General features: G+C 54.4%; 8 protein-coding genes across 8 annotated transcripts; 2 read left to right on the top strand and 6 right to left on the bottom strand.

Annotated features, from left to right (window-relative positions):
- Nucleotides 1–70: 70 nt before the first annotated feature.
- M406DRAFT_343221 (MFS general substrate transporter) lies at nt 71–2,166 on the bottom strand (the record flags this gene model as incomplete). The annotated part of the gene is made up of 4 exons (XM_040921851.1): nt 71–1,095; nt 1,207–1,524; nt 1,609–1,903; nt 2,146–2,166. 4 exons carry the CDS (start codon nt 2,164–2,166, stop codon nt 71–73), a joined length of 1,659 nt encoding a protein of 552 aa, XP_040772096.1.
- A 1,912-nt stretch (nt 2,167–4,078) lies between these two features.
- M406DRAFT_343220 (gamma-glutamyl phosphate reductase) lies at nt 4,079–5,437 on the top strand (the record flags this gene model as incomplete). The annotated part of the gene is made up of 1 exon (XM_040921850.1): nt 4,079–5,437. The coding sequence occupies one exon, from the start codon at nt 4,079–4,081 to the stop codon at nt 5,435–5,437; it is 1,359 nt and encodes a 452-aa protein (XP_040772095.1).
- A 183-nt stretch (nt 5,438–5,620) lies between these two features.
- On the bottom strand, nt 5,621–6,743 carry M406DRAFT_99498 (uncharacterized protein; the record flags this gene model as incomplete). Its single annotated transcript, XM_040926459.1, has 2 exons — nt 5,621–6,650; nt 6,719–6,743. The coding sequence occupies 2 exons, from the start codon at nt 6,741–6,743 to the stop codon at nt 5,653–5,655; spliced, it is 1,023 nt and encodes a 340-aa protein (XP_040772094.1). The 3' UTR covers nt 5,621–5,652.
- Nucleotides 6,744–11,980: 5,237 nt separating this feature from the next.
- Nucleotides 11,981–12,257, top strand: M406DRAFT_225099 (uncharacterized protein; the record flags this gene model as incomplete). Its single annotated transcript, XM_040915718.1, has 2 exons — nt 11,981–12,148; nt 12,210–12,257. Coding segments are annotated over 2 exons (216 nt in total), but the record flags the coding sequence as incomplete, so codon positions are not given.
- Nucleotides 12,258–15,403: 3,146 nt separating this feature from the next.
- On the bottom strand, nt 15,404–16,716 carry M406DRAFT_47853 (uncharacterized protein; the record flags this gene model as incomplete). The annotated part of the gene is made up of 3 exons (XM_040924347.1): nt 15,404–15,925; nt 15,998–16,263; nt 16,377–16,716. 3 exons carry the CDS (start codon nt 16,714–16,716, stop codon nt 15,404–15,406), a joined length of 1,128 nt encoding a protein of 375 aa, XP_040772092.1.
- Nucleotides 16,717–17,196: 480 nt separating this feature from the next.
- On the bottom strand, nt 17,197–19,053 carry IV-2 (mitochondrial genome maintenance). The gene is made up of 4 exons (XM_040926264.1): nt 18,795–19,053; nt 18,672–18,703; nt 18,277–18,555; nt 17,197–18,182 (listed from the first exon to the last, which is right to left on the bottom strand). The coding sequence occupies exons 1-4, from the start codon at nt 19,003–19,005 to the stop codon at nt 17,487–17,489; spliced, it is 1,218 nt and encodes a 405-aa protein (XP_040772091.1). The 5' UTR covers nt 19,006–19,053; the 3' UTR covers nt 17,197–17,486.
- A 551-nt stretch (nt 19,054–19,604) lies between these two features.
- Nucleotides 19,605–20,827, bottom strand: M406DRAFT_358483 (putative NEDD8 conjugating enzyme). Its single transcript, XM_040923908.1, has one exon. The coding sequence runs from the start codon at nt 20,554–20,556 to the stop codon at nt 20,005–20,007; it is 552 nt and encodes a 183-aa protein (XP_040772090.1). The 5' UTR covers nt 20,557–20,827; the 3' UTR covers nt 19,605–20,004.
- Nucleotides 20,828–21,224: 397 nt separating this feature from the next.
- M406DRAFT_83839 (family 2 glycosyltransferase) lies at nt 21,225–25,255 on the bottom strand. Its single transcript, XM_040926039.1, has 3 exons — nt 24,686–25,255; nt 22,038–24,539; nt 21,225–21,951 (listed from the first exon to the last, which is right to left on the bottom strand). Exons 1-3 carry the CDS (start codon nt 24,767–24,769, stop codon nt 21,814–21,816), a joined length of 2,724 nt encoding a protein of 907 aa, XP_040772089.1. The 5' UTR covers nt 24,770–25,255; the 3' UTR covers nt 21,225–21,813.
- Between the last annotated feature and the right edge of the window lie 259 nt (nt 25,256–25,514).

Below are 25,514 nucleotides of genomic sequence, written 5' to 3'. Positions count from 1 at the left end.
TGTTTACTCCCACTCCCTTTCCCCTCACCCCCTTCCTTCCCACCTCAAATCTTTCTCAACCAGCCGGGCCTCATCCACCCCCCATGGCCGCATCCATCTGCTTCCGCCACCGCCCCCCAGACCTCGCCAGCAGGAAAATACACAGATTCCCACTGATCAGCGAAAAAAGCGCAACCATGGTACAAAGCCACCCGACCCCCATAGCCTCGAGAAGCGGCTGCGTGATCACCACGCCAACACAGGAGAATATATTCCGCACAAAGTTGTTGAGTGCAACGCCGCTGCTCGACCGCCGCGGCATAAACTCGGTGAGCATGGTGGTGACGGCGCCAAAGACGAGCATGCTGCCGATGCCGAAGAAGAAATTGGGGATCATGCAGGCGAGCCAAAAGACACCGTAGTCGGCACACCAGCCGAACCAGAGCAGAGCCAGGGGGAACATGCTGGCGGCGATCCAGGCGTTTTCCTTGAGGCGGTCCTCGGGGTGGTAGATGAGCTTGCCCTTGTCGTCGTAGCGGCCTGCCTTTTGGGCCTCGCGGCGCATGATGTAGTCGACCCAGCGGCCGCCAAAGAGGGAGGTCAAGAAGTAGCCGAGGGAGGAAGGGATGTACAGCAGGCCGATGATGATGGTGGAGAAGTTGTAGGGAGGGGCGGCAAAGGTGGACTGGATGGAGATGTTGAGGATGAAGAGGGAGGCGAAGGTGATGGCCGCGAAGGCAACCACCAGGGCGATGGGCGGGAAGCGCAGATAGGTGATGCAGTTGAGGGGGTCGATGAGGAACTTTCGCAGGATAACGGCGCCGCGGCGGGTGCGCAGGGCCACAGATTGTCGGGTAGACATGCGCGTGAGGCTGGCGGTGCGACTGACGTCTTGGCCTCCTGCAGCAGAGGCCGAAGGAGGGGCTGGAGCAGAAGGGACGAGAGGTTTGCGCTTGGCCAGGGTCTCGGGGAGGAGAAAGAGCAGGCTGAGGAAGTTGAGGCCGCCAAAGATGGCGAGGAACCACATTGTACTTCTCCAGCCAAGGCTCTGGGCGAGGGCGCCGCCAATGATGGGTGCGAGCAGCGGGCCGAGGAGGGGCCCAAGGTAGAAAGTATCTAGGAGAACATGGTCAGCGAGTCATCCACACGAGGGAACATGTAAGCAGAAGGGAGAACAACACTCCTATGGAAAGGGGGGAAGGGAGGGAGGAGGGGAGAGCCACATACTCATAGCCTTGCCTCGTTCAAAAACCTCCCATAGGTCGGCAATGGTTCCTGCACCCACAGCCTGGACAGAAGCAGATGCACCACCACCAAGGATCCGCATGGCGATCAGCATCCCGATGTTGGTACTTAGTGCACTCAGCACGGAGAAGACAACAAAGAGGCTGAAGGAAATTATATAAATAGTCCGACGGCCGAGGGTCTCGGAAAAGGATGACCACCACAGGGGAAAGATGGACATGGCGAGCATGTAAAAAGCGACCGTCAAGTTGACCATGGTCTCACTGGTATTCAAGTCCCGGGCAATATCGCCAAGAGCAGCTGTTCAACAACCACACATTCATCTCTAGTCAGCCCAGTCATTCTTCTAAACAAGAGAGAGAGGGGAAAACAAAGGACACCTACGATACATGAGGTTGGACCCGATGGGACCTCCAGCGGCGACCAGGGCGACAATGGCAGTGATGGTCCATTTCGTCTTCCTCGAGTAGTCATACGGCCGCTCCACCTCGGGAATCAACACGAGGGTAGCAAAGAGGCCCCTCCTCTTAGCCCGCGGGACGATAACCAAAGGCCGCGACCGGGTGGACGAGGCACGGGAATGGGTGCGGCTCTGAGCGGCCAGAGTGTCCGGGTCGATGAGGACGCCGGTGTTGAGGCCTTCGGGGCCTACGGCCTCCGGGTCGTGATGTTCCTCCAGCTCGGCCTCATCGGTCGAGTGCCGTGACTTTTCGTTTTGATCGTCGTCGTCGTCCTCCTCCTCCTCTTCGCCTTCAATGATGTCGTCGTCGTCCCCGTCATCGTCATCTTCGTGATGAGAAGAATTGTTGTCCAGGTCAGCGTCGTCTGGGCGAGGGTGAGAACCAGGATGGTCATTGTTATCCACAACTTCTCTGGAAGGAACCGTTGTTATTGAGTCCAAATTCCTGGCAGTGGGGTTACTTTGATCGGCGCTATCGCCATGACTTCCTTCTTGGCCGGGAGCCATGATGACTAGGCCCGTCTTGGTTTTTTTTTCTTCTTTTTCTTCTTCTTTTTCTTCTTCTTCTCCTTCTCTTTTGCCTTCTTCTTGGCCGAGATGTAGCTTGACCCTCCCTCAAGAGTGATCCCCTAATCTCTACTCTCCCTCAATTATGACTATTCTCAAGGTGGTGAAAGGGAGAAGAGAGGGGAACCATTGAATTGTGATTCACGCCCGATATCGCATCACCATTATCATGGGGTAGTAGGAATGGCTGTGTCGTACATGGCTGCCAAAAAGAAGGGGGAACAAGTCAGAATCAAGATGAAGCAAGGAAAAAAAGAGGAGGGGGAAAAAATAAAATGGAGCTGTTCTTCCCTTTTCCTATGACAAGACACAGAGAGGAGAAAAGGAAAAAAAGGGACATCGGTCAATGAGCACGGAAATAAGGCACGGTTCTGACCCGTGAGATCAAATAACCACACAGCACTCAGCAGCAAAAAGCCCTTATTATTTTTTTTTGCCCCGTAGTGTCTCCTACTATCTCGTACTATGGCCGATCCCATACCAGCGGCGATGTCCCGGCCCCCACTTTTGATTTCTTCCAGAGCCCCTCCTATCGGCCGAGGCCTGAAGGCAGAACTCTTTCTCCTCTCTCTCTCCTTTCAGTCTGTCTTTTTCTCTCCACCCACTGCGGGAAGAGATGAAAACCCCAGTCCCGGCGGTGTCGTTGATGGTGCTGGGGAAGGATCAACGGCTGACCGGCTCGCGGCTCGCGGTTTCGCGAGCTCCACAACCCCACCCGGCTGCTTACAAAATAGGTAAACCTTTTTTCTCTCGTCATTCTCGTAGTCTGTACAAAATGGGGCAGCCGTGATTTGGGAGGGAGACACAAGAGAGAGGAGAAGAGGGGGGGGGGGGGGGAAGAGCAATGGAGGTTGGTCCTTGATTGTGATTCGTGGTTCGGCTACATCGGCACCGGATCGGCCCTGTCTCTCTTTCTCTATCTTCGTAATTTGTGTGACGGCTCAACGGTATGAGTGAGCACTACGGTACTATGGCACTACTCCAGAAACACCCTTCTTCTCCTCTAGCTTTTCGGGAGGAGAACCCAAAAATATGGATGGCAAGGTTCCTGCCATAGTGGTATGACCCGAGTCTAACTGAGCTGCTGTGAACGGGAAGGAAAGGGGGGGACATTCCTCCTAAGTACGTCCCCTGCCTAGGACGCTCTGTTTGTCAGTACGTATTTTGACACGAAGTGAGCAAGCAAGAACTCAGTACTGAAAGGCATCATCTTCGAGCGTGACCTGCATCGGTGCAAGTCGTGTCGCCATGGTGCCAATCATTACCTGAGGAAGAAAATTAGAAGAAGCGAACATAACAACAACATTGGAAAGATACTTAGTTGAGAAGGAAAGGGCAAGTGTGTATGTACAGGGGTAGGGCTATAACTACAGTATGTTTCTCTTATCGATAAGACCCCATCGCCGGTGCCGGACCAGGGTGGTTGGACTTGCTTTACCCTTTTTCACTTAGTGACAGAAACAACAAGTGAGGAGAGGCTACTACCACTATGCACATTTGAATACCTTCTTTCTCATGCCTTTTTTTTTTTTTTTTTCTCTTCTTTTTTTTCTGAGGCGTTTGTGTGTAAATTAAGGGAGAAGAATGACGACATTGTATATATAAAATCATTTTTCAGCTAGATAATGAACTTCCAGTCGAGACGTATCAGATCGGGTGGCGACTCCGATAGCGAAGAAAATGACAATGAAAATGACTCCCCAACTGGTGAACATTATTTCCTCTCATCTCAACATCGTCCAACCCTGACTGGTCCTTTTCCTTTTCCTTCTCCTCCTTCTTCGTCTACCACCACAACCACAACAAGCACCACCACCGCCAGTCATCATGTCCCTCACCAGTGCCACCCCACACGAGGCTGCGCAAGCGGCCAAGTCCGCCTCACACTACCTAGCCACGCTCCCCGTGACGTCCCGTAACGAAGCCCTCACCTCGATCCACGCCTCGCTCGCCTCGTCCCGCGATGCCATCCTAGCAGCCAACGCCCGCGACATGGACTCTACCCGCCTCGCCGCCGCCGACGGCCAGCTGAACCCCTCGCTGGTCTCGCGCCTCGACCTGAGCCGGCCCGGAAAGTGGGAGGACATGCTGAAGGGCGTGCTCGACGTGCGCGGCCTCGACGACCCGCTGGGCGTGGTGACGCTGCGCACCAAGCTGGACGAGGGCCTGGTCCTGGAGCGCCTGACGTGCCCCATCGGCGTGCTGCTCATCATCTTCGAGGCGCGGCCCGAGGTGATTGCCAACATTGCCGCCCTGGCCATCAAGAGCGGCAACGCGGCCATCCTCAAGGGCGGCCGCGAGAGCACCGAGTCCTTCATCGCCATCAGCACCGCCATCTCCAGCGGCCTCGCGCGGTGCAGCGTCCCCAACGGCGCCGTCCAGCTCGTCACCACCCGCGACGTCATCCCGCAGCTGCTGGCCCTCGACGGCCTCATCGACCTGGTCATCCCCCGCGGCGGCAACGAGCTGGTGCGCTACGTCAAGGCCCACACCAAGATCCCCGTGCTGGGCCACGCCGATGGGCTGTGCGCGGCGTACCTCGAGGCCAGCGCAGACCGGGACATGGCGGCGCGCGTGGTGGTCGATGCCAAGACGAGCTACCCGGCGGCCTGCAACAGCCTCGAGACGCTGCTGGTCGAGGAGGCCGCGCTGGAGACGGTGTTCCCTGCTGCGGCGGCGGCGCTGCTCGCAGGGGGCGTTGTGCTGCGGTGTGACCCCCCGAGCAAGGCTGCCCTTCTCGGCAGCAACGTGTCCGCCGCCTCGGCAGCAGAGGGCAGGGTGGAGGACGCGCGTGCGGTGGACTACGACACCGAGCACCTGTCGCTGGTCCTGGCCGTCAAGACGGTGCCGGGCCTCGACGCCGCGGTCGAGCACATCAACACCCACGGCTCGCACCACACCGACGTGATCCTGACGGCGGACGAGGACCACGCCGAGAGGTTCATGTCCGCCGTTGACTCGGCTGGTGTCTACTGGAACGCCTCGACGAGGATGGCGGACGGCATGCGGTATGGGTTCGGCACCGAGGTCGGCATCAGCACCAACAAGATCCACGCCAGGGGGCCCGTGGGTCTGGAGGGCTTGACCATCTACAAGTACAAGGTGAGGGGCACCGGCCATGTGTCGGCCGTGTATGGAGAGGGACAAGGGAAGAAGAGGTTTCTGCACGAAAAGATGGACCTGTAAGTAAGTAGGGGATTCAAGGGGAGGAAAAGAGGCAATGCATCACTTGGGTTGAGGAAAATGGCGTTTGGGGGGTTTGGGGTGAAAAGAAGAGTAGGAGGGGAAGGGAAAGAAGAAAAAAAAGTGTTTTAGAAAATAGCTTCACGGGGCATGATAATGGTTCGCTGCTGCAGACCAGCAAAGAGACACACACACATGTCTTGATTCATCCCAGACTTTTAGGGAACAGTGCAGATGATCTTTCCCCTCGTGACGTTCTTCTCCATCAGCGCATGCGCCTCCTGGATGTCCTCCATCCCAAACACCTTGTCCACAAACAGCTTCAGCCGCCCAGACTCAATGTCCGGTATGTACGCCGCCACCCGATCCGCCAGCCGCCCCTGGTACTCCTCGTCCCGGCTCCGCAGCGCGCTCGCCTCCCACCTCAGCCTCTTGAACAGGAACTGGCCCAGGTTGACCTCCTTGATCACCACCCCGCCCATGAATGCCAGCTGCACGATCCGGCCATCCCGCGCCGCACAGTCCAGGTTCTTCTGCACATAATCCCCCGCTATGAAATCCACAATCAGATCCACACCTTTACCCCCTGTGGCCTCCAGCACCCCCTTCGCCCAGTCCTGGCTGCGGTAGTTGAACGCCTTGGTGGCGCCCAGCTCACTCTCGAGGAACGTGCACTTCTCATCGCTGCCCGCCGTGGCAAACACCCGCGCCGCCCCGGCCCGCAGGCTGAGCTGGATCCCCGCGATGCTCACGCCGCTCGCGCCCGCGTGCCACAGGACGTCTTTGCCCTTGAGGTCCTCGAACCCGGCCACGAGGTGCACGGCCTGCGTGGCCGTCATCCACACCTCGGGGATGCCGGCTGCGGCGGTCCAGCTGAGGCCCGAGGGTTTGCGCAGCAGCATGCGCGTGCTGATGGCGATGTACTCGGCGTAGGCGCCGCCGTAGGCCAGGCCCAGGACCTCGTCGCCCACCTGGAAGCCGCGGGTGTCGGCTTCAGAGCTGCCTCCGAGCTGCTCGATGATGCCTGCGAACTCGACGCCCATGATCGGGCCCGCTTGGGGGGGTAAGGGGTAGTGGCCTTCGCGCTGGAGGAGGTCCATCCTGTTGAGGCCGAAGGCCTTGATGCGGACGAGGGCTTGGGTGGATGTGGGCGTGGGTTTGGGGGTCTCATTGTTGATGTAGAGGGCCGAGATGGGGCCTTTGCCGCCTTTGATGTCTGTAAGGGTAGAGGGAGGATGGGTGAGTAAAGAATGACCAGGTGAGGAGGGGGAAACATGAACCTACCGACTGCCTTCATGACTTTAGACATTTTGAAATGTGTAAGCTTGAGGTTGAATTTGGGTGTTTTTTGGCGACTTTGACTCTGGGTTGGGAATATTGTTCTTTGAGATTTTGTGATCTTGTTGCAGAGTTACAGTAAAACTAATAAGTGAAAATGACGTATTCAAAGAAAAGGGAAGTCGCGGGATGAAGAAATGTTTTCGATATGAAATACTTGAAAAGTGGCCAAGTAATCGAGATTTTCATCTTTTTACCACAAAATGACCTCACTTCACTTCAACTTACACACAGAATGTGCCTGCTCATCTGTAATTTCACACACATATCTCGACTATAAGATTTCCCCCCTTCTTCTACCGTTATGTTTCGATGCTTTGAAATCAACCGATCAGACTTAGTTTCGGATGAGAAGGAGTTCCGCCAAGGTGGGGAACAGATCTTAGAGCGGACCTCGGCCTCAACAGCGCCTGCAGATGATTAATGAGAAGGCCACCGAATGACGAGTCTTTCTTGTTGTCTTGGTCAAACCCACACCCTACTTACTCGGAGGACGAAGACGTCGTCTTTGGTCTTGGGGGAAATGACAATTCTGGCCAGAAATGGACATAATTCGAAATGAAACACCGGGCTCCAAAAGTCACAAATTTCATGCCATCTCCAGACTTCCGTCCCCATCTCTCTACGTGTGTATGCGTTTGAGATGCGCCGACTTCTATGGGAGGGTCTACTCATGATGGCCACGTGATGCGCGTATTGGACGAGATGGAGGCAAGGAGAATATTACCGTACTCTGCTGACCATGCAGATGCAAGCTGATGAAACGCTGGTCGAGATGGACGAATATGACCTCGACCATCCCAGGGAGTACGAGGCCGACAATGACAACAGCGCCACAGCAACGGCATTGATGCCCATCGCCTGCAACAGCCGCATTCTCTACATGTGACGAACCCTGCACGATGCGCTGAAGCGCCTCCCAGCTGCTGACCATTTCATGTTCTCCAAGAGCAGGACTGTTATTGACGGCGAAGATGTCTGTTTGCTGATGTGCACTTTGCCTCTGCAGACGGTAAAGTCTCTGCCATCAGGCGAGTTTCATATCATTGCAAGACAGTTACTTGTATATACTTCCCGATCTGCTTTCTGAATGAGGGGCTATGTCGTAGGAAGCTTCTCTGGGCTGGTGCGCCTGTCGACGCGCTGAATAGCAAAGGGCGGACGGCTCTTTTATTAACTACGATCAGGAACAGCGTCTCGGCAGTATATAAATAACGACCTGCCCACGGTGTGTACAAAATGGATGGCAAAAGAGAGAGCTGATGACAGATGCAAGAGACACAGGTGAGAGCTCTCCGTGACGCCGGGGCAAGGGTTGACCTGCGAGACCAGATAGGATGAGCTGTCGCGACCATGCAGCACGACAGGGCCGTGACGATCGCAGCTGAGATCAAGAGATTCGGCCCGGTCTGGCTAGGCCCAGACGATCGCACTGCCCTCCACGCCATCCACGCCCTGGCAAAGCTATACCTGGCAGCCCGGCGTAGGCTCCTCGCTCGCTCGTCCAGCTGCCCTTTTCGAGGCCCCGCGGCGCAGTCACGTGCCTACACAGAGGCCGCCGTTGAGCTCCTTGACCTGGCCGGGTGGGCGAGCCTGGCCGTAATGTACCTGCGGCAGAACTTTCGCCGCGTGTGGTGTCTGTAGGAGATGGTCCTCCAGCCGTGGGTGGCTGCGTTTCTGGGTGGACACTGTCCCTTGAGACGGATTCATAATAGTAACTGATCAGCTACACGGGCTGCAGGCGCGGTCCGCGAACCCGCTGTCTGATTCCTTTTGTTTGAGTGTGCCTGTTGAGGCCGAGGCTCACTTTGTGTTTGAGCTGAGGCAGAGGACCAAGATTGATGGATTCGAGCAGCGGGACCACCATCTTCTTTTTCATTATTATTAGCACATCCAGCAGCAACAGGAAAAGGAATACGAGGTTCTGGCATGAAGAGGGACCTCTGCATTCATGGAATCATGAGGAGAGAGGCCGTCGGTGAGTCGCAGGGGGAATGGGAGATTATCGTTCTGGCCTGAACTTAAACTGCGAGGCATATCTAGAGAATCCTTGAGGGGGACCTGAACAACTCATGTCACCTTTGCTCGCGGAGGAACAACAAACATGAATCAGGTGGACAAGTAGATTATGCAGCAAGCCATGTCCCCCACTCACACATGTGATCAATGGATAGATGGATGGACAGTGTTCTGGGCATCATGACCGTTCGCACTGCTGACATGTGCAGATGGTGGAAATTGGACCTCGTCAGCACGACCAAAGCAATAGAAGTGTGCTCGGCGCGGGATGGACAGAGTAAGCCCAGATCCTTCCAGAGCCGAGATCCGCTTCCATGATCTGTCAGACCATGCCGGCGTAAAGGAAGGTAGAAAGATCATGTGAGGCGGGACGAGTCGGGGCATACTCACTGTCGTCACTTACTGCTTTCTTCTTCCAGAGTCTTTCTCAGAGAGAGGGGAGAGAGAGAGAGAGAGAGAGAGAGTACATATTACATACTACCATGTACGCAGGCTAGTCGTGTATATAAGTATAATATGCTCAGGGTCTGAGACGACGCACCATCCACGCCGTCCCACATTCCAGTGAATGGTATCCATCCACTGCAGTCCCCATCTGATGGAATGGTTTATTTAGCCTCTGGGTGGAGAGGTGGAGCCAATGTTGCAACCGCCAACCTAAATTCGACGACGTCTTAATGCATATGAATACGAGAACTTTATGTATGCGTCGTGGAAGGTGGTGTGGTACTCTCTCACTTGGTGTATGGGTGTGTGTGTGTGTGGACCGTGAGAACATCAGACAGGCGGCAAGTGCCAAGAGAGGTCCAGATCGAGGACAACCAGAGAGGCACAGCAGGAGAAGAGGGTCTGTCACCTCACTCAGCAACGCTCCCCTCTCGAGAAGGATGGTGGGGGACCCAGGCCGGTATCCCAAGGCTGGCCGTAGAGACAATGCCTCCCAACTCTCAAAGCTGACTTTCACTTTGTTTTCGCCGCCATCACGCGTCTATTGTGTCTCGTCGAGAGAGTTTCCACACATATAGTGGCAGCACTAGTTAATCCTCCTCCTCCTGCTCCTCCTTGCTTGATTTGATTGGACTGGACAAACCCCCCTGTCAAATGAACAATCCTTTTCATCCTTCTGTCCAGGAGAAAGAGAGACACGCGAATGAACGAGAGACATACAAAAGACGGGATGGCCTATGATTGCTTTTTTTTTTTTGAACACACATTTTGGGCGGGATGGTGTGGGATGAAGCTGTCACGGGCCGTGTTGCCACAATTGGGAACGTTTCTGGAGCTAAGAACAAAATAGCAAACCAGGCCAGGAGAAGGGAGGGGAGAGACATTTGTCTCTCGGTCCAGGCCCCTGAATTTTGTTTGCTTTTTGGTCTTTTACTGGTGGCTTTGGTTTCCCGCCCGGCGCCAACTTAGGGCGTAAGCAGGAACAAAAAACGTCAAGCCGAATCAGGAGAGCGGCAGGAAAAAGAAGAGAGAGAAAGTGTGTGTGTTTTATGTACTATGGTACCTGCATATGTTTCTTTGCCCCTGGGGCTAAGAAAGCGCACTTATGCAAGGTACAGTACATGACGCACACCTGGCCAACCCTTTCATCCGTTGGCGTCTGATTTGTCGGTGGCCCGCGGGTGGTGGTCATGATGATGGTGGTAAACGAACGGTTCGGTGTGTGTGTGTGTGTCTTCGTCTGTTCTTGACTTGATCTTTTCTCTGACCTTCCATGAGTCTCCTTCCTGGTCTCGTCTAGAGTCTCTTTTCCTTTTTATTTTCTGTCGGCGCGTCGGGAAGGCAATCAAACTGGAAATGCGAGACCTCGTATGTTCTGGCCCAGCCACCTTGTCTCAGCGTGTTTAGATGAATCAATATGTTTTGTACTTTTGAAGTTTGTAATGGTTCACTGTACATAGTGATTGTCTGTGATCTTGACAGGACGGATCTCGGTCGGAAGTTTCCTGGAAGGGTAGCACAGCATCCTCTTCCTCCTGCTGCTGTCTTTTTCGTTCACTCACCCATGACTTGTTACTACCACTATAGTACTTCTACTATTATCACTACTTTTAAGGTTACATAATAGTAAAAAATAATCCGGGGGTGGTTGGGTGACAGCAACACCACCCAACATTAACAACCCAGCCTGTCAAGTCAGGGACCTGGGAACTCGTCGAGGTAACATGGCCTTCCCGACTCCCATCTTCAAAAGGAAGCCGGCTGAGAGGGACGCTCAGTGCAGGTGCGCCCCCCCCCCCCCCCCGGGGCCCTCCATTATTGGCGAATGCAACGTTGACGATCTCTCATGATGGGTGGTGGGTCGCCAAGCCTGGTGCCTTTTTGGTGCGTGTGGGCTTCCATCATCTCCGCCTCTTTGCAGGAAACTTTACTATAGTACATTGGCACTACTACAGTATGTGTAGATGGTAGCCAATCAGTAGCTGATGCATACTGTAGTCCTATGGTCTTCTTGATCTGTCGTCAAATCTCAGCTGTTATTGATCTGTCAGCTCTTTTCCTCCTTTTCTCTTTCGTGTTGGGGGCACATTCTAAGCTTACAGGGCACATGCACTGGACGTCATGCCGAGAAACCCCTTTTGGGCGATCCTTATTGTCGATAAGCAGTGCATGGTGTCCACATCTGACACCCCGGCTGAAGGTTACAGGCTCTGATTGGCCACAATTTAAAATAACGTCCTGTGTATTGACTTTTAAGCTGCTGGACCCTCTGTCCACCCCCTGTCCGCCTCTTCCAACATCCCCGTCTGACTCTTTTTTCCCCTCTCTCTCTTCTTCTTCGTTGCTTTTCCCGCAATGGTACTACTGTGTAGAGTCAGTCACAGCCCACAGTACCCACCCCAGAATGTAATCTCCCGAGTCTTGGGTTCCAACGCGCCCCGTCTATGGGGCTGTCAATCTGTATCTATTGTCCATAGTATATATAAAAGTTCCTCAGGCCCCTCGCTGCTGTGTGGATCCCCTCTCTTCTTCTCCTCCTCCTCCTCCTCACCCACGTTCACTCACTCAACTCTCAAAGCTACCTACCCTGACTTCTACAGTCAATTTCATTCGTTCTCAGCTCTCGAGCAGATCAAAGACAAACAATCTACCAAATTCCTCACCGGGTTCTTATTAATCTAATTCTCTCTCTCTCTCTCTCTCTCTCTCTCTCCCTCTCCCTCAACAACACAAACCGTCAAAATGCAGTACTCTGTCGCCGCTGTTCTCGCCGCCGCCGTCGCTGGCACCCACGCCTTCAGCAGTGCGAGCAACGTCTCGTACACCACCGAGGTTGTGACGGCTCTGACCACGTACTGCCCTGAGGCCACCGTCCTCACCCACGCCGGCACCACCTACACCATCACCTCGGTCAGTTTCTCTCTTCTCGTGCTCTTTGGAGACAGCAAACAAGCTAACACAAGATTTCTAGGCCACCACGCTGACCATCACGGACTGCCCCTGCACCATCACTCACCCCCTGACCACCACCACCTCCGAGTGCGCCGAGACCACCACCACCCCCGTTGCCATCCCCACCTCTGCGCCTGCCTCTGTCCCTTACTCCAACGGCACCGTCACCACTCTCTCCACCGGCCCTGTCCCCGTCGGCACCGGCTCTCCCAGTGTTGTTGGCTCCTCCCCCGCCGGCTCTGCCACCACCAGCTCCCCGCCCATCGCCACCGCCGGCGCCGGCAAGACTGCTGTCCTGTCTGGTGCTGGTCTGGCTGGTGCCCTGGGTCTGGCTGCCTTGCTCCTGTAAATGCGTTCTTATTCAATCTTCAATCTTTAAAAGAGAGGAAAATTGATATGGGCGTGTGAATTGGGAGGGAGTTAGACTGGGGATAGAGAAAAGTGAGGGTTCTAGGCCGGGTTTGTTGGGATTGGCCATGGTACAAACGATGCTTGACGAAATATAACTTAGACGACATTAATCATACCACCTACCACTGTCGGTCAACTCTCTCTGGTTTCCGGCGACGGACCTTTCCTTCTTGCTCTTCACACTGTTATTCGCGTCTTTTCATTGTCTTGCGCCTTTTTAGATGGTCTATTTCGGTGCAGGTCTTGCCGGCGGAGAAACGCAGAGGGAGGCTGAGAAGGAAAGGAAGAGATCAGAGGGAAATGGTACTTAATTCTCATAATTCGTTTGGAGGGGGTTTGTGCGCTTTCACTCTGGCCCTCAGAAGAAGAGGGAAGCGTGCTCATCACTTGTCAGTGTATGTGTATGTGTGTGTGGACACGAGGAAGATTAGCCCAGATTGAGAGTGGGAGAGAAATCGTTTTCACTCGCTCTCTTCTCTTCTCTCTGGGCGGGAAGGGTTTTGCAGTTGGGTCGTCGACAACAGGACAGAGACTACAGCCAAAAAAAAAAGACGACGGCTCGGACCAAGAGAGAAGAAAGACCAAAATTCCAACCCAACATCATTCATTCACCACCTGGCTCTTCCTTTTTGCTACTGCTGCTGGTCGTGTTTATGGCCTCTTTTTGTCAAATGAGGTCCACAATGTATGTATGCCTGTGTATGTAAAACCGTTCTCAAGGACAAACAGACAGATGCATATATTTGCCTAGAGGCCAGTTTTGGTCCGGCACAGTATCACCTTTCTCCTTCACCCAAAATGCCAGTGAGTGTGCGAAGTGAGTGAGTGGGTGGACTCGAGAATCTACTGGAAGAGGTCTCTTGATTTCCTCGTTTTCCTCCCTCCTGCCACTGTGGCGTACAGGGGCCGGGAAATGAACCTGCTGAACCAAAAAACGAGCAGGCCAAATGATAAACGGCTTGGCGGGGACGGTGGCAACTCTGGATGAAGTGAACAAGGCAGTCCGCCCCACGCGCGCGGGCGAGAGAGAAGTCCCTCTTTCGTCTGGGCCTCGCCTCGTCTGACGACCAAGACAACCACTACATGAGCGGTAGACAGGGACCAAGTGTCATCGAAACGATCATGACGGGTATACTCCAGCCCTTCAGATCTACTCAGGCCGTTCAAATCTTGCCCGGGTCAAGTTGCCCCAGCCCGTCAGCCGAGCGAGGCAATTCTGGACAAGCCAGTCCAGACCGTTGATCATAATCTGCTTGTACATAGTATTTTGGTGTCAAGAAGAAGGGGGAGAAGAAGAAACATCAGAGTATCCCGTCCTTCTTCTTTTTTTCTTCTTCCTCTTATTTCTAAGTACAGTACTTGAAGCTTGCTTGATTGTCTGGTCTGTTTCGACCTGGTGTAAATAAATGGCCTTCCCGTCCTATAATTGAAGGCCCCAAGTCATGGTCACACCGTTTAATAACACTGAGTCCAGGCGACGAGGACCCGGCCCACCTCCTCGCTTCTGAGCTATTTTGCCTACTGCAGGAGCAGGTGAGACGTACAGGAGATTAAGTCTCTTGCCGCACACTATTGAGGGACCCATGACCGCGTCTTCCCTCCTCCTTCTTACCAACAAACAATGGACCACTAGATTACACAACGGCGAGTACACGATGCGACAACCGGCGCCCCCGTCTAATGCAGGGACAAGGAAGATCATTCAATCCAATCCGTCAATCACCCGTGATCGACTGGAGCGGCAACAGGGTGACACCACGGCACGACCCTTCGCCTCACTCATGCAAGGGGACCTCCTCCTCCTTTTTGTTGATGTGGGAGAGGGATTCTTCTACCTCTGAAACGCCCCTGACTAAACACAATATCGCTTTGCGCGGTTCAAAGTAGATGCCGCCTACCACGGAGAAACGCAAACAAAGGAAATCTAACGACTATGTATCATTATGATCTGATGTGCTCTGATACCGACGAGATTTGCCGACAAATTCGGTGGGTTTTGCAGGAACAAGGACCTCAGACCATGGCTCCGAGGCCGCCGAGACGTGTGCGAGATCTCAAACCTCTTTGACGTGGCTGAGGAGGAAGAAAATAAAACAAATAATGGCTGAATCTCGCTTGGCTTCTCAGCCTTCTCCCTCCCTCTATCCTTCCCATGATAATCTACCATTCTCTGTTGACTCACCTGGCTGTGTTGTGAGTGGTACGAGAACACAGCGGTGAGCAGACACATCGTGGGATGTTTATAGACTTCTTTCCTCATCTTCTGGGTATTTTGTTGTTAAATGAAAAGGGGGATAGTTTGTCGTCGTTTTCATGAACAGCCCACCCACCCTCTTCTTAGATGTATGTTCGTGGGTGGGCTCACGCGTAGCCTAAGAGGCCTTCATGTAGGAAGCCCCCTCACAAGATTGAGACGAAAGTGTTCTGTGACGAGAAAGAGATAGAGGGGGGCCGTGACGAGATCCAGCGCAGATTCACCCTGATACTGATATCAGAAGAGCCGAAAGAGCTACTATTCGTGGTACTGGGTCCTCCTGGGTGAGCAGACACGTCCCCGTCGACAGCAGACACACCCTGAGGTAAACGAGAGAAGAACATTTCACTCTCAAATGTGCTGTTATCAACGTGACGGAGAATGAGGCAACCTCTCGAGCCTTCGTCCTGGCCAGAAATCTCAATTGTATGTTCATGCTAGTCGTCCTCGTCGTCTCCTCTTTATCGCTCAGCACACATGGGCGCTCATGCGTCTATGCTCTCAAGCCGATATGCACAGGACAGCAAGAAACATCTTGACATTCATCCTCAAGAGCCAAATATCTTACCCAAGTTCTTCAGAGCAACATTTCCCCCACTGAATACAACCCCAATATCCCACCCTTCCTCTCCAGCCTCCCTCTCCACCAGCGATCGAAAGTCCTCATTGAAGAGCACCACCGCCAGCGGAACTACGGCGCTTGGCTCGACCATAACCTTCATCCTCTCGAGCACCAAAGCCAGCGCATCCCTGATCTCGTCCTCCGTGGCGCTGAACATCTGCCGCACCAGGCGCCGCTCGTAGATGACAGACCAGGGGAACTTACCGACGGGGGTGCGCAGGCCGTCGGCGATGGTGAGGGATGAAACAGCCTCAATGCGGTGGCCGGCCTCAAACCCGCGCTTGCAGTCATCGGCGCCCTGGAACTCGGGCTCGGTGCCGAAGACAGTGATGCCTGTACCCTCGCAGGATAGTGCCACGCCCGAGAGCATGCCTCCTCCGCCGCACGGCGCCAGGATGACGTCCAGGCCTTTTGCCTTGCCCTCAGTCGCCGCCGCCGCCGCCGCCGCCTTCTTTGTGCTCGCGAATCTCGCGTCAAGGTCATGGCCGTCCTGGTCCTTCTGCGCCATGAGCCTCTCCACCTGCTCCTGCAGCTCCAGCCCGAGCGTACCTTGGCCCAGCATGATGTCTGGATGATCATACGGCGGCACAAACGTCGCCCCCGTCTCCTTGAGGACCTTCTCTGCAGCGGCCTCCCTCTCGGGCGCCGTGGACCCGCTGAAAATGACATTGGCCCCGTAGCCTTTGGTGCCGGCGATCTTGGGGGGTGCCGAGATCTCGGGCATGATAATGTAGGCGGGTATGTTGTTCTCCTTGGCTGCGAGGGCAACGGCCTGAGCATGGTTGCCTGGGAAGAGTGGTGAGTGTAAATTCTTCTAATATTCCACAAACACACACACAAAACAACACCCAAGACAGGGGGACAAGACCATCATCAGTCGTTTACAGAACAGAACCTACCAGAGCTATGCGTAAGAATCCCCCTCTCCATGCCTCCTCCCTCGACCCAAGCCTTATCCTTCTTCAGCCTCTCCACGGCATGAAACGCACCTCTCGCCTTGAACGCCCCGATCCGCTGGAAATTCTCGCACTTGAACCACAGCCGCACCGTCGGGCGCGCCGGAGTTCGGCCCGCCCATCGTGTGCCCTCGAGGTCGGCGGCAGAGCGCGGCGTGGAGGCGAGCCGCGTGAGGGTCGCATTGGTGAGGACGGGGGTGAGGTGGACGTAGGGTTTGATGAGATCTTGGGCGGCGCGGACCGAGTCTCTGGTTAGAGGCGGACATGTGGATAGGTCTGCCATCTTTTGTGGATGAGTGAGTCGGTTGATGGGTAGATTTTGGGGATGGGAGGTGATCTGGAAGGAAGGGAGTGTCCCTGTATGTTGAACAAGGCTTGATAATTATTGTATCTGCCCGTCAAGTCCCACAATTGGTCGACAAGTAATGTACGCGATCGCGCAACGACAGCGATCGCAAAAGAAGTGAATTAGTCAGGGCGCCGACGTGCTCATCGGCGACATGCTCTAATAATCATGAGCTAAGACGATATGTAGCAGATAAGATGAGAACTCCTCTGATTGAGTAAAAAATCCTAAGAACTCGGCTTAAAGATCGTGGGGTTGAAGATTGAGAAGCGGCCAGTCGCGGATGTCGAGATGCATTCGCACTGCAGCACTGAGGGGAGGGCCGATAACGGAAGCCACAAGGGCAAAAAACTTCAGGAACCTGCAATGCTCACAACACATGACGATCACCACGACACGACGTGCTGCAACATTTTTGGAGACGGACGTAGTATACAAATTCACGTTTTGAGCCTTGCGCGTAGATTCTAAGAATCATCGAGTATCAACCAAGTAGATAACAAAAGAAAGAAAAAAGAAGAAACAACAAGCAATTAGCCATCTTTTTTTCTTTTCTCGAGCTGCACGTGCCAGACATTTGTCCTGCCCGACCCGTTGCATCTGCCATAGCCCACCCAGTCAGTTAGTCAGAATCAGTATCCCCTCCTGTAAAAACCATCGCCGCCAACACCGTCAACCAACCTGCTCATGACAGCAGGCAGAGTTGTTTACTTCTGGTTCTCAGGACGCAGGGATCGGACAGCCTTGCCGGCCCTCCAGATCTCCATGCTGCGGATCTCCTCCATCTCGGCCTCGAACTTCTCACGGTAATCCTTCTGGCCGTTGTAGTCCAGAGAGCGCTGGGTCTCCTCGCCGTTCTTGACAGAGTCGTACAGGGAGTTGAAGACGGGCTTCAGGGCATCCTTGAAGCGGGGGGTCCAGTCGATGGCACCGCGGCGGGCGGTGGTGGAGCAAGCCTCGTACATCCAGTCCATGCCGTGGGAGCCAATCAGGGGGTACAGGGACTGCGTCGCCTCCTCGACGGTCTCGTTAAAGGCCTCAGAGGGGCTGTGGCCGCGCTCACGCAGCACCTCGTACTGCGCCAGGAACATACCGTGGATACCGCCCATCAGGCAGCCACGCTCGCCGTACAGATCCGAGTACACCTCCTTCTCGAAGGTGGTCTTGTAGAGGTATCCAGAGCCCACGGCCACACCCATGGCGATGGCCTTCTCTTCGGCCTTGCCGGTCACGTCCTGGTAGACAGCAACGGACGAATTGATGCCACGGCCCTCGCGGAAGAGGGAGCGGACGGTACGGCCAGAGCCCTTGGGGGCCACAAGGATGACATCGACGTCCTTGGGCACCTCAACGTGGGTGCGGTCCTTGAAGACGGGGGAGAAACCGTGGGAGAAGTACAGGGTCTGTAGAGAAAGAAGGGAAGGGTCTATGGTCAGCTTTGGAGACACACACACACAGTAGACCTGAAGGACCAGGAGAGAGAACGTAATGACTCACCTTTCCCTTGGTAATCTGGGGCTTGATGTGGGGCCAGGTCTCGGACTGGGCAGCGTCGCTGAGCAGGTTCATGATGATGGTGCCCTTGGAGATGGCCTCGTCAACCTCAAACAGGTTCTTTCCAGGGACCCAGCCATCCTGCACGGCGTCCTTCCACGACTTGCCCTCCTTTCGCACACCAATGATGACGTTCAGGCCGTTGTCACGGAGGTTAAGACCCTGACCGTGACCCTGGGAACCGTAGCCGATCAGGGCGAGGGTGTCGTTCTTGAAGTAGTCCTGTAAAGGGGGTTATTAGTAAGACTTGTACGACACATACAAAGTTTGTACGACACCAGCCATCTTGTGGAGGACTCCATCGTCATTGAAGGGAAAGGGGAGAATGGGTGACTCACCAGGAGCTTCTCCTTGGGCCAGTCCTCACGCTCTGTGGCGCGCAGAAAAGAAAAGTTAGGGGTCAGCACATAGCGTCCACAAGGAGACCAATTGAGTGCGCGCGTCTCAGCAAAAGAACTTACCATAGACGACCTCCTTGGTGCCAGCAAAGTCAATGGTCTTGACACCACGGGTCTGCTGTTGCATGGGGCCGGCGAGAACAGGACGAGCGACAGCAGCAGTGGCTCTGGTCGCGGCGCCGAGGGCAGAGACGAAGGTGCGCCTCTGGACGGCAGACTTTGTCAATTGGCGGGCCACGGGCCGCACGGCGTTGGAGAAACCTCTGGCAGACATCTTGTGGATGGGGAGGGAGGGGAATTGGAGGGGGGATTTGAATTTGGGGGGGTGTACAGAGAGAAACAGACGGTGACAACAAGAAACGGGAGAAAGTGTTGTGGACGTCCTGGGTCGCAGCAGGAATATTATTACCAGGTAGCTCGAGAGCTCCGGTCGGCTCGCCGAATGGTGTTCCACCAAAATTTTCGACCTCGAAAAAGGTCAGCGAAAATCGGCGCTCAGGCGGTGGGCCTAGTGTGGCTAGTACCATAGTAGTAGAATGGGTTTTGTGGGGTGGCTGCCGGCGGCAGGGTTTTGCATGCTGGTCTGGATTGGAATTCAGGGGTCCACCACTCAGCCAGTACACAAACTCTGTTGTAGGACCTCTGTTGTGCCTCTCAACGGGCGCCCTTCCCCACAGTGCTGTGCAACCAACCTCTTTTCTCTTTTCTACCATAGTATATGCTACATAATATTACACAGTAGTACAACATGTGTCCCAGGAAGGAAGGGCGGAAGAAAGGTGAAGGAAAAAGTCAGTCACCGTTTTCTAGGTCAGGGCTTTTTGCCGGGCGAGCATCACGATAGTAAAGGTGTACCAGAAGAGAAAGTATGGGGGTGTTGTAGATAATTCCAAATGCTGTAGGTCTCTGCATCAGGAGAGAAATCTACATGAAACGCTCGTAAAGTCATCATGTCCGCCCTTTTTGTTGCCCACGTCTTGTCTATGTTTTGTGTTGAACGTCTGGACGAACGCTCACGAGGTGCCTCGCTATATCAATCAGCATGTCCACCGGCCCCTCGCCATTGTCCAACCTCTATTCCGATCTTCTCTTCGATGAATCTGTCCTCCATCTCCATGTAACCTCCTCCTCCTCCTTCTCCACCTCCTCCTTGCTATGTTGTTCGCCTCGCCGTCCCTGGGTGTGTGTACAGGCGGTTGGTCCCAGGAATGGAGGCGGCTATGTCGACTCTGGGGGATCTTTACTTCAAAACCGTCCTCTTGGCCCTTCTGTCCTATTTCAGAACCCGGTAAAAGGACTCACCTCTCACGTTCCCACCGGCCATACTCGTCTTGACGTTCCGCTTGAACCCTTCCCTGTTGTTCCTCAGGTCATCCGCAGCATCCTTGTTGAGCGGGTCGCTCGCGTTGGGCTCTAGGAACAGGAACTGCAGCCCCACGATAACGGCGTTGAGGTTGAGCACCGGCTTCCAGTCCTCCCGTAGGATGTTCAGGCACACCTTGCCCTCCAGGTCGATGTTGGGATGGTAGATCTTCTCATTGCACAGCACCTTGGGCGGCTCGTGGGGGAAGTTCTGGCCCACGTCGAAGTTGAACGTGAAGCAACCGCCCTTGTACATGCCCTCGTCAGGCTCGATCGTCAGCACAAAGTGCAGGATATTGTCGGGGTCGGGAAATTCGGTCTTCATGGTCGAGGGCAGGCTGAGCTCGTCGAGGTCCTTCTGCACGCGGAGCTGCGCTGCAGTCACCTTCTTCTTCTTGCCAGTCGCAACATCAGCCTGGTCGGCCTTTTGTTGTTCCTTTTTCATGGACCAGATCTTTAGCATCTTGACGGCGGGTGGGTGTCGTCACAACCCAAGGGCGAAGAAGAAAATGGCTGGGGGAGGTAGGCGCGTGTGTTGCGAGGAGTGCCGAACGGTGGCGGTGTTTGCAGTGTCGAGACAGGGGGTGCGGGGTCGGCGAGGTAATAGAGAGACGGAAGAGGAGGGGGGCTTTTGAAATGGCGATGTTTGGTGAAGGGACCAAGCCTCACCAATCCGTCTGATGAGACACTGACGCTAAATAGACACAAGCGATGAAAAGCGAGTGTGTTGTGCCTCTCGAAATGGATGTAGAGTGGGGAGATTGGGTATGACGCTGTGGGTTGTTAGGCACTATTGGCCCCCGAGCGATAAGATAAAGGCCTGGCCATCAACTAACGCCTTAACAGTCGGGGACGCATGTCTGACCAATTCCTAAATCTGGGCTACTTTCCAACCAAACTTGTTTATACTACAGCAACAATTTGCATGATACTTGCAAGAATTTAACACTGCTGTTTGTATTATGGTAAAACCTCAGTCAACCTTGATACTTGCCGACTCTCCTCTCACTTACCTAGCAAGAGCAACAAGCCACGCTGAAGGATGTCGTGGCAAGTAGAACATTCATCTACCATCTCCGAGACGGCCAAAAGCAGCATATAGTAGGACAAGCCAAGTGGTATTGGTGGAAGCGTGTGGTTAGAAATGATATAACATTATGTCCTTGTGAAGAGTGTATATGAGTCGACATGCGACGGCCAATGTTCTTCACGTTGAAGATTCAAAAAGGAAAAAGGACAGGAAAACAGTATCAGTATCTCTCTCTCTCTCGCGCGCGCGTGAAACGCCGTGATTCGCCATGAAATTCTTTTGCAGATCCTCTCGCTCCCACCAATATGTCCAATCCGTCTTGCCTTGATCAACAACTCTGATGCCAACCCCCTTTCCAGAATGCAAATACAAAAAATGGTGACAAGTCTCCAGAGAATCCAGAAACCAAGAGTTACAGGATCTCAACATTGAGGGGGAGGGGGGCCTGCGCGTTACGGTGCCAACTGACATTCCGCCAAATTAGACCAAACTGAATAGTGCTCTCGCCTGCCGAGTCCACCCTGTTGTACCAAGTGTCGTTGGTTGTATTGGGCTCAGTATATAACTTGCCACTAGTAGATACTTGCTGCCCGGGGAATGAATTGAGACTTTGACCAGTCAAAATGTCGACAATTTTGTTCTCGCCGGGAAGATCAGGCCGCTGTAAATTGAAAGCATGATTTCGCCAGATTACCGCCTGGCGAAGCAGCACATGATGCCGGTCTTACCCAGGAACCAGCAGAAGCCGATGAAGCGGATCAGGGACAGGAAGGCAGTCGAGTACAGCAGAACCTCGAAGAACATAGCCTGTCGGTTTTGCACGGTGTTCTATATGGGACGCATGTTAGTCACGTCTCCAAGGAATAATGGGGAGAGGGAGGAGGGTGGGCGAGCGATTGGAAAGTTACACTTACGGTACTGAAACCACCGTTGAAGTTGGAGCTCGTAATGCCAACAGCCAGGAAGCAGTTGGTGAAAAGCCATGCCACGACCAGACCCGTTCGGAAAGACTTGTAAGAGTCCTGAACATCGGCCTCGTCCTCCTCGACAACCTCCTTGTAGGGGGTAAGGGCGCGCCTGACAGTCTGCTCAAACTGGGTGTCGACGTCCTCCTGGGGCTTTTCGTCCTCGATCTCCACCACGGCCTCTTCTGCGCTCTTCTCGTCCTTGATGACTTTGGCAGCCGGGATCTTCTCGCTGGCGTCGGAACCCTTGGTACCCCAGGACACATCGTGCCAGTTGTTGAAGGCGTAGACCATGAGGATGTTGATGTACGTCGACATGAGCAACAGATAGAAGGGATAAGAGTGGAACATGTGCCAAGGGTCGAGATACATAAAGGAGGCAATATAGTAGATACCGTAGATGGTGAAAATGGTCAGGAGCAGGACACCACCCGTGTTGCCACCACCAAACAAGCTCTTGAGGAAGGCGGCAGCGCTATCCGTGTGGATGCCAAGACCTTGGTGGAAAGCCCGGTAGATCAGATACACAGAGTCGATGAGGATGTAGAACTGGACCAGGGCGAAGACACAGAAGGAGGTGATGTATGTGTACTTGGAGCCCTTCGGCCTGTTACCCAGGGCCAGGATGAATTGCAGGATGACGAATGCCAAGTAGATGTACTTGATCGCAGCGTTGAACTTGGGGGTAACAGTGTTGCCGAAGGGAAAGCCCACCATTGTAGAGCTCTCCCCAGAGTCCTGCGGGTCGCCGACGAGATCCAAGATGACGGAGGTGGTGAGCCAGTAAGAAGCGAGCGAAATCCAGGAGAAGATGAGCTGGGCGGTGTTGTAGAGGAGCTGGACGTGGAAGAAGAACATGCGGATGATGTTGTGACCAGACTTGTAGAACCGAGCAAAGTGCATCGTGGAGTACAAACTGGCGGCGAACGAGCCGTTGAGCCATCTTCGACGCTGCGAGATAAACTCGGGAGCACCCTCGGGAACATCCGTCTCGCCCTTGGCCGCCTTGATATAGGTGAGATGCCACTTCTGGCCAGCCTTAGCGACCAGCTCGAAACAGAGGATACGATCCTCGGCCAAGAACATGTTCTTCTTGAAGATGTTCATGCCGTCGATACCCTTCTTGCCCAGCTTTGCGGAAAGGGTGTGGTCACCGTGGAAGTACTGCTCCAGCGGGCGGCCCATAATCGCACGGAAGCGGTAGGCGGAGAAGGCACCGGGCAAGACACTAACATAGCCGAAGGCGCTCTCCAGGGGCTTGTCTAGGATGTTGGAGATCTTGTACTCGAAGTTCTGGACAGCAACGAGAGGGTTCAGGAGCTTCTTTCCGCCCTTTCCAAGCATAGCATGAATCTCACCACAGGCACCGCCGAGGTCCTTGTCGTTGTAGAAACCCTCCCACAGGGCAAGGAGCGACCTGGGGCTGGGCTTGGTGCCGGCGTCGATCAGGATGCAGACCTCGGGGTTCAGGATACGGCCAAAAGCGTTGAAGAGCCAACGGTGAGAGTTGATCTTCTTGCTGTTCTTCTGCTTGACACAGAAGATCATCTGGACCGGGGGGAGGGTCTGGGGGCTGTCGTCCAGGGGTCGGATGAGCTGCTGGCTGGGCGTCACGGAAAGCTGAGTCGTGTACTCGAAAATGTGTGCCACTGTCTCCTGGTCACCGACGGCCTTCTTGACGACACCATCTTGGTAAACACCGACGGTGGCAAGGACATCGAGGACATCTTTGTCGGTCTTCTCGATACCGTCGAACACCATGCACACGACGATCTTCTGCCAGGCCGGACCGCCCTTGTTCCAGAAGGTGGACTTCTTGAGGTTCACAATATCCCGGATGTTCTGCATGACACCGTGAAGGGTTCTCGCCATGAGAACCTTGTCCTCGTTGTAGTAGGTGATGGCAATAAGGAGCTCGGTGTGGCGGTTGTACATGCGAGGCCGCAGGTCGTAACCGTTCTTGAGTGTGAAGTCGTTCGGGTCGCATGTTGCGGCCGTGTAGCGCATCTTGGTGAACTCCTCGCTGCCTCCCTCGGCATCGCGATACTTGGCCTGCACGGCATTCTTGATAGCACTGGGGACGGGATAGTCAAGACTGAGGACACCACCCTGGTGACCCTTCTGCAGCTTGACCCTTCTGGTCTTGGAGCGGCCCAGGCCGCCGCCGCCACCCTGACGAGCAGCCCAGCCCTCCTCACCACCGACGGTGGAAGCAGGACGCTCGATATCACCCGGGAAGCCAGGGGCTCCAAGACCCTGGGGCGGGTAGCCAGAAGCTGCGTACTCATTGTTGTACTCCCCAAGGCCGCTCCCAGGCACAGTGACTGAAGGGTTTGCGGCATAAGACTCGGTCAGACTGTAGGCTGAGACGGGACGAGCCTGCGTCTGTCCAGCGCTGAGGAGCGAGCGCTGCACCTCGTCATCGTTCTCTTGGTTTGGAGGCATGTGGTACTATATTGCACAAAATATTGTGTTAGCCGCCAGACCCTCCGTCATGAGGAACTTCCAATTGCACACGGAGTACAAGATTGGGTGGTTTTTTGTAAAGAAAAAATAGAGGAGAGAAGAAAGAGAAGAAGAAGAAAAGGACAACTTACGCCTGTAGGGTGCTGGTGCTCCGAGTTATAATCATGCATCTGATGATGCTCGTAACCATCATCTCCTCCACCGTTGTAAGCCATGTTGGCCTGTTGGTTGTGAGTGACGTAGCGCCGATTCTCGACTGCCTATATGATGAGGTAGGTTGGAGGGGGCGGATGGGTGCGTCCTGCTCGAGGTGGGAGCAGGTTGTGCCTTGGAGGAGTTGTGTGCTCAAAAGTCGGAGAGAAGAAGGTTGGATGGAGGAGACTGTCGCGAGGGCAAAGGCGGAGACCAAGAAAGAGACTCCGACCGTTACTTGCTGACAGGACAAAGAGCTGAAGAAGGGGACCAGAAAAAGGAGGCAACCGCTGGCTCTCAGGGCTTGGCTGGGGCGTAGCGTAGGGAGTAGTTGCTGATCCACACCGCAGTCGCGTAGATTCAAGTACAAGGTTAATCCTGACTCGGCCGTGTAGAGGTCAGCCTTCAAGGAAAAGCAACGAGCGGCTGGTGTGAATGCGAGCCCACACCGGCAATTCCGTCACGCGAGCAGAAGTCAAACCCTGTGCTGTGAACAGAAAAGACGTGAGGCCAAAGCAAGTTGAGAGAGGGAAAAAAAATCTCGAAAGTAGAAGAGACGAAGATGATACGGGATGGGGGCCCAGTCCTAGTATAGAAAAGCTGAGGGAAGGATGAAAGGGAAGACAGGAAAAAAAAGGAGGTCCGCATAAAAAAAAAGGATAACCTACCTGGCGGTACAGGGGTTGTCACTGTGGCTTAGCCGCAGTAAGGTTAGGTTGTCGAGTTGTCACTCATCCCCTCCCCCCCCCCAAACTGTCCCCAGCCTGT

This window comes from Cryphonectria parasitica (genome assembly GCF_011745365.1).
Source record: "Cryphonectria parasitica EP155 unplaced genomic scaffold M406scaffold_9, whole genome shotgun sequence".
Taxonomy (NCBI): Eukaryota; Fungi; Ascomycota; class Sordariomycetes; order Diaporthales; family Cryphonectriaceae; genus Cryphonectria; species Cryphonectria parasitica.
This window is presented reverse-complemented; position numbering and strand designations above follow the sequence as displayed.